Source organism: Oryzias melastigma, linkage group LG8, assembly GCF_002922805.2.
Source record: "Oryzias melastigma strain HK-1 linkage group LG8, ASM292280v2, whole genome shotgun sequence".
In the NCBI taxonomy this organism is placed as follows: Eukaryota; Metazoa; Chordata; class Actinopteri; order Beloniformes; family Adrianichthyidae; genus Oryzias; species Oryzias melastigma.
In genome coordinates, this window is record NC_050519.1 from 5,899,988 (window position 1) to 5,907,665 (window position 7,678).

General features: G+C 37.6%; 1 protein-coding gene across 5 annotated transcripts in view; it reads left to right on the forward strand.

Moving 5' to 3' along the window:
- LOC112145972 (SH3 and cysteine-rich domain-containing protein 2) overlaps positions 1–7,678 on the forward strand; it is a 54,199-nt gene that overhangs the window by 36,588 nt on the left and 9,933 nt on the right. For all 5 annotated transcript variants that reach the window (XM_036213167.1, XM_036213170.1, XM_024271496.2 and 2 more), the window contains one exon: positions 4,786–4,837. In XM_036213167.1, the coding sequence (XP_036069060.1) occupies positions 4,786–4,837 (52 nt within the window). The remainder of the gene's footprint in view (positions 1–4,785; positions 4,838–7,678) is intronic.

The window sequence follows — 7,678 nt, forward strand, 5'->3', positions numbered from 1 at the left end:
GCCAAAACATTTGGAAATGGTAAATATAAGGCGAAATACAGTTAACACCGAAAATGACCCACAACCCCATTACTAACCCTTTAAATAAATCGTGACTTGATTGACTTTTACTTAAGTAAATCCTGACTTAATTCTGACTTTAACTTAAACAAGTCGTGACTTGACTCAGACTTTCACTTCAATAACTGCATTCTTGACTTAGACTTTAATTTCAACAACTCGTGACTTGGCTTGGACTTTCGCTTCAATAACTCATGACTTGACTGACTTTTACTTAAGTAAATTGTGACTTGATTGTGACTTTCACTTAAATAACTCCTAACTTGACTCAGACTTTCACTTCAATAACTCGTGACTTAACTTGGATTTTAACTTCAATAACTCGTGACTTGACTCAGATTTTAACGTCAATAACTCGTTACTTGGCTTGGACTTTAACTTCAATAACTCGACTCAGACTTTAATTTTAATAACTTGTGACTTGACTTGGACTTTAATAACTTGTGACTTGACTCGGAATTTAACTTCAATAACTCGTGACTTGACTCAGACTTTAACTTCAATAACTCGTGACTTGACTCGGATTTTAACTTCAATAACTCGACTCAGACTTTAACTTTAATAACCTGTGACTTGACTTGGACTTTAATAACTTGTGACTTGACTCAGACTTTAACTTCAATAACTTGACTCAGACTTTAACTTTAATAACCTGTGACTTGACTTGGACTTTAATAACTTGTGACTTGACTCTGACTTTAACTTCAATAACTCGTGACTTGACTCAGACTTTAACTTCAATAACTTGACTCAGACTTTAACTTTAATAACCTGTGACTTGACTTGGACTTTAGTAACTTGTGACTTGACTCTGACTTTAACTTCATTAACTCGTGACTTGACTCAGACTTTAACTTCAATAACTCGTGACTTGACTTGGACTTTAATAACTTGTGACTTGACTTGGACTTTCACTTCAATAACTCTTGACTTGACTCTGACTTTAACTTCAATAACTCCTGACTTGACTCGGACTTTAATAACTTGTGACTTGACTTGGACTTTAATAACTTGTGACTTGACTCGGACTTTAACTTCAATAACTTGACTCAGACTATAACTTTAATAACCTGTGAATTGACTTGGACTTTAATAACTTGTGACTTGACTCTGACTTTAACTTCAATAACTCGTGACTTGACTCTGACTTTAACTTCAATAACTCGTGACTTGACTTGGACTTAAATAACTTGTGACTTGACTCGGACTTTCACTTCAATAACTCTTGACTTGACTCAGACTTTAACTTCAATAACTCCTGACTTGACTCGGACTTTAATAACTTGTGACTTGACTCTGACTTCAACTTCAATAACTCTTGACTTGACTCTGACTTTAACTTCAATAACTCCTGACTTGACTCGGACTTTAGCCCTCTGACTTGGAAAGACTTGCTATTTTGCCCTAAATCCCAGGATTACAAAGTGCATTGAGAAAGCCCGCGCCGCCATCGCCGTCTCTGTCTGTTTACATCCATACGTGATGTCAGCACAGCATCCAATCAAATCAGTTCCAGGTTGGTTTAATCCGACAATCCAACCAATCAAATTGGAGAAACATTTGCTCCATTAAAAGCAGTACCTACATGTGACTTGCAAAACAAGGACTGTGTCCCACCTCTGTTATTTACTATACACATCAATTATTTCACAAAGAATTGCAGTCCAGGACAGTTATCTTATTATACAGTCTAGGAAAAAGAGTTTTTTTTTCCTATATTGGCCTAATTTTTTCTGAAATCCAGGACTAGAGATGAAAGTCTTCACTGCTGACCCAAGCAGGAGCAGAAAACTGTGAAGGACGTCAATCAAACATGGCAGCCCTGGAGCTTTTTTTGGCAGCAACAAACGGAACGTATATGTAGAAGGAAAAGCCGAGCCTCTTAGCCCACACAGAACCTCACATTCAGAGTAAATTGGGTGAAAGTGAAAATACTGACAAGACAGAATTTCATTTAAAACATTAAAGGAAACGTTTGCATTTTTATTATCACAGAGGAGACTTATTTTAATAGGCGCAATTTAATATTCACAAGCGTCTCTGAGAATACGGCGTTTCATTGTTATAGACCGTCTTTTACATTTTTTCTAATCATATGGAGGCTATAAATAGCTGCAGCTGTGTTGGGTGATAACGCTGGAGGACTGCTGCTGGGAGGTTGTGGGGGGAACCTTGCCCGTGCATTTGTGGTCGGATAAAAGCTTCTTTTTAAATAATTAAATTTAATTGCTTTATTTTTTTATTTTTTTGCTGAAATGACAGCAAATGTGACAAATCCTGCAGGATTCCACTTTGAAGTTTTAGCTTGAAATAGCTGTGAGGAGCTTCATCAATTAGATTTACTGTAAAAGTTAAGCTAATTTTGCAGGATTAGAGGCATATTTTAACATCAAGTCAGCTTGAAGTTGCCACAGTTTGGTTAAAGCACTGTTTACATGCCCTAAAGTAATTAAAAGATTATCCTTTGATCTATTTTAAAAATGTTCCCAGTGTTTTTAAATTACGATTATGCCATTTTTAGCCACATTTTATTTTTTTTAATGTCATTTTGTAGGGTATTTTTGCAGGGCAGCATGGCGCCCTTGGCAAAACGTGAATTATTTTGAGTAATAATTACAAGTTATTTCATTAATAGTTTTAATTATTACCTTTTTAAGCATTTTTACACAAAATGAGTGGTGTGTTAAACTAAAAATGAAAAAAAAAGTCATTACAATCCAGCAGCTGGTAACCTAGGCGGCCGCCTAGGTTGAGTATAACTCCAGGGCCAGGCTTGTGTACAGTGGGGCAAAAATGTATTTAGTCAGCCAGCAGGAGTGAAAGTAAGCCGGAGCGATCCGGAGCGGAACGCCACTCCGGCTGGAGAGATCAGCTGAGCAGCTGGTTTTCACTGTATCACACATGACAGAAGCCGCGGTCACTCTTATGGAAGAAAAAAACGACAATTGACTCTCAAACTGAGAGCAGGGAGCGCTTTATTTGGGTATTTGCAGTTTTTTAGTGGCGCATCGACCATCTCTCTCTCTCTCTCCTGCTCTGCGCTCTCTTGCTTCACATCCTGGTTCCCGGTCCGTCTCATGTTGACATTCGGGACCTATCTGGGTCAATTGTTGACATTTTGAGTGTCTCCATCTCATCGCCCAACAAAGCACGGACGGCTCACGTTAAATCACGGGTTCCAAACCTCGGACGGGTTCGGTGCCCCATCCGGGCCCAGTTCGCGTCTGGTGCCCGGTTCCCATCTGATGCCTTGGTTGGGCCGGGATCACATCTGATACCGCGTCCGTTGGCGTGTTCGGGCCTCGTTCGCGTCTGGTGCCCGGTTCACATCTGGTGCCGTGTTTGGGCCCAGATCACATCTGGTGCCGTGTTTGGGCCCAGATCACATCTGGTACCGCGTCCGTTGGCGCGTTCGGGCCTGGTTCGCGTCTGGTGCCGCGTTTGGGCCCGGATTGCATCCGTTGCCCACGTTTCGGCGCAGTTCGCATCCGGTGCCTGATTCCCGTCCGGTGCCGTGTCCGGGCTTAGATTGCGTTTGGTACCACGTCTGGTACCGCGTCCGCTGCTGCATAAGGTGCCGCATTCCAGCTCGGTTAGTGTCTGGTACCGTGTCTGTCCCCGGTTTGCGTCTGCTGCCATGTCTGGCGTCCCGAGTGCTGCGGACCCCCGACCCCGAAAGGCAGGCGCACTGGGGGACGGTGAGCCGGGGGCGACGCTGAGGTATCCCGAACCAGGCTTCGGTGTGCGACACCCGGGAACTGGACCGCGCTGTCCATAAACAAGTCCAATGTGAGTTTGATTTACAGGAATGACAAAAAATCTACTTTCACTCCTGTTAGCAACCAATTGCTCAAATTCTCCCACTTAAAAAGATGAAAGAGGCCTGTAGTTTTAATCATAGATATATGTCATTTATGAGAGACAAACTGAAAGAAAACATCCAGAAAATACTTATTTTACACCATAATTTACTAATACATTTTTTTCATTTTTTTATATCATGAAATAAAGATCATGTTTATTATTTTATTTTAGTTCTCACTCCTATTCAAGCAATCAAACTCTACTTGACTTTAGTTAATAATCACTATATTTAATGAACAAATGTGACATAAGTGAATCAATCAAGAGTAGCAGCAATTAACAGCAGCGAACAAAACTTCAATAAATAATAAATAAATTCATTTTTAACAATTCCACAAAAAAATTACAAATGAAAGTCTGTAGTTTTCGTTCTTCTGTTCAATTCGTGCACGTGAGCTCCATCATATAGGGCAGACGTTAGCGCTGACGCCCAAGAGACTCGATTTACAGACAAGCAAGTGGGACATCATCCCTGCCGGTGTTTCTAGGACAGTTTGTGAGGAGAGAAGCTCCACCAAAATCTGGACGCGTCATCAGGATGCGAACCAGCTTCTTAAACGCAACAAATTCAGCTTTCTCCACTGTAGTCGACCACATGACATGGGTGTCGCTGCTCAGTCACCTCTGCAGGAGAGACACAAAGACCCGCGCCGTGTTTTACCCACCTCAGCTCTGTAACCATGGGTACTGCTCGCGTTTTGTGGCAGTTAGATAATGTTATCTTTTGTGCTCCTTTTTCTCTCTCCCATCTCCCCATCATGTAACCCACTCTTGTCCCAGAGTCCGCTTTTCTTCTCCTCCTCATTCACGCATCCCTCTTTTTTTTTTTTTTTTAATCCTCTCTTGTCTTATCTCCTGCAGTCCCGGAGATCGGGTTCAGGTCATAGACGACTCTAATGAGGAGTGGTGGAAGGTGGGTAATAGATCTGCTGCAACAATCTGTGTGTGTGAGGTGTGTGTGTGTTTGCCCTTGAGTGCAGAGAGATCTCTATTTATTTTTTTTTGCGCTAGCTAAAATCTTGTGCAATTTTCTAAAACAAACAATCACACAGATAAAAAAAAGACTTTCTCAAAAAATAAATAAATAACAAAGGAGCCAAATATAAGCTTTAACCTTAGAACAGGGGTGTCAAACACAAAACACAACTTAGTTTGCAGTCTGAACAGGATAAACATTTATGGAACACTAAAAATAAATTTATAAAACCTTAAAACCATAACTTTTAACATAATTATGAACTAGATATATAGCATTATAGCTAAAATATTAGCTAAATGCCACATTGGCCTAAAAAACAAACAAAACAAAAAAAAACTTAGGTTAGCCACAACAGCTAGCATGTAGCTAAAATATTAGCTATACCCCAAAACAGCCAAAAAAGCAAAAAAAAAGCTTAAATTAGCCACAACAGCTAGCATGCAGCTAAAATATTTTATAAACGTCAAATTAGCCTAAAAAAGAAAAAGAAAAACCTTAGGTTAGCCAAAACAGCTAGCATGCAGCTGAAATATTAGCTTATATTAGCATTTTATAAATGTCAAATTAGACCAAAAACAAACAAAAAAAACCTTAGGTTGTCCAAAACAGCTAACATGTAGCTGAAATATTAGCTAAACTCTAAAACAAAAACTTAAAAAGAATACCCTAAACTAGCCAACACAGTTAGCATGTAGCTGAAATATTACCTTAACGTCCAAGTATCCTAATAAATGGAAAAAAGCCCAAATTAGCAAAAACAGTTAGCATGTACAAAAAATAGCCCCCAAAAACCTTAAAATAAGCTTAAATTAGCCACAACAGCTAGCATGTAGATGAAACATTAGCTAAATGCCAAAGTGTCCTAAGAAACAAACAAACAAAAAAACTTAGGTTAGCAAAAACAGCTAGCATGTGGCTACCAAAATAGCTAAACTTCAAAATATCCTTAAAAAAACTGAAAAAAGCCTAAATTAGCCAAAACAGCTAATGTGTAAAAATGAGCTAAACTCCAAAATAGCCTAAAAAATTCTTGGTAAATGTCAAATTCATCCAAAAAGCTAGGAGAATGCCAAATTTTAAAACTTTAAAACCATAACTTTTTATCATAATTATGAATAATAAAAAGGCAGGAATATTATTCCAGAGTAAATCAACTTAAATCTTAAATAACTTTCAATATTTTACTCTCTATAATAATTTTGTCAAAATTATACAAGTTAGAAATAAGTGCAAGAAAACATAATAATAAATAATAAAGCAAAAATATTAAAATAAAATGATCTGGAGGGCCGGATAGAATTACCTAGAGGGCCGGATCCGGCCCCTGGGCCTTGACTTTGACACATGTGGCTTAGAGAGACATCAACGTCTTACAAACTCAAATTGATCACCAGCGTGACATTCTGTCTCTTTAATCTGCATGAATTCACGCCGTTTAGGATTATGCGTCTGTTATTAAACACTTGATCACCTTTGAAGTGAAGCATCTCTTCAATAAACGCAGCAGCACCTGAGTGAGGAGGATAAACTGTAAAACAGGATATCAGAGCGCCGTCAGCTTCCTCAGAGGATAAAATGTACTTTATGAATGCACCACAAACGCATCTGAAACTGTCTGGAGTTTCATTCCTGAATCAGGCAGAATAATAAAAACGTTCCTGTTTTTCTGCATCATTAACAGATGACAGCAGCTGAAATGTTTGATGCTCTCTCAGTAAGATGAATAAAATCATTTTGTGACTAAAATCTGATTATGAAGATGTCACACCTTTTTACATAATCCAAATATTAAATCCAAAATATTTTTTTATTAAAAAAAAAGAGAATAGATTAAAACAAATGCAATATAATGAATCATGATATTGTGACAACACAATGCTACGTTTGTGTTCAATGAATGCACGTTTTAAAATCATTATTGATGCCTTATACTGATTTTTGACAGCAAAAAGTAATACAATCTTCTAAAAATTATGACTTTTACAATCAGCTTTGTAGCTGACTCAAATGAAAGATTTTTAAACTTTTTACAGAGTAACCAGAATGGCTAAATCTGTAAAGACCTTTACAGGAAGCTGTCAAAAAAAAGAAAAGTCTGACATTTGTGATGGTTACGTTAGAGCGGTGACAACTTTGAGCGGTTCGTCACCTTCATCTATGAATGAACACACTGTTTTCAAAAAAGTGAACTTTTAGCTTCTCTGTCAAGAATGAAACGGTATTTTAAGAAATTAAAAAGACCCATATCGGAAGAAAAATGTCTTATTTTCTGTTGTGCAAGAGAAACAATCTTATTTTGAAGGTTTTTTCAATGACAAAATAATTGTATTTTAAGAAAACGTGTCTTAGTGACTAGAAGTTTCTTATAAAAATAAGAATTCTCAGTATTTTTCTTACTCCATTGACAGATTTATTTTTGCTTATTAAAGAAAAATGTTCAAATTTGAAGAATTTTTGAGTTATTTCCTGTTTTTGCAGTGAAAAGCTTTTTGAATGAGCAAATAAATGACTTTAAGTTGAGTCAGTTGCAGAAATACTGAGACATCAACCATATATTTTTGTATAAATCAAATAGCTAAATTATAACCTATTTTTTCTATTTAACTTTTTTTTTAAGATTAAATTAAAATAATGCACGACCTACTTCATTTCCAGTTGGGGCAGTAGACTGTTTTCATGGGAATAACAGAGAATTTGGAGTTTACAGGAAGTCTTTTGATGCTCCCAAAGTCACTATAAACAATCTTAACACATTGTTGTTGTTTTTTTTAGCAA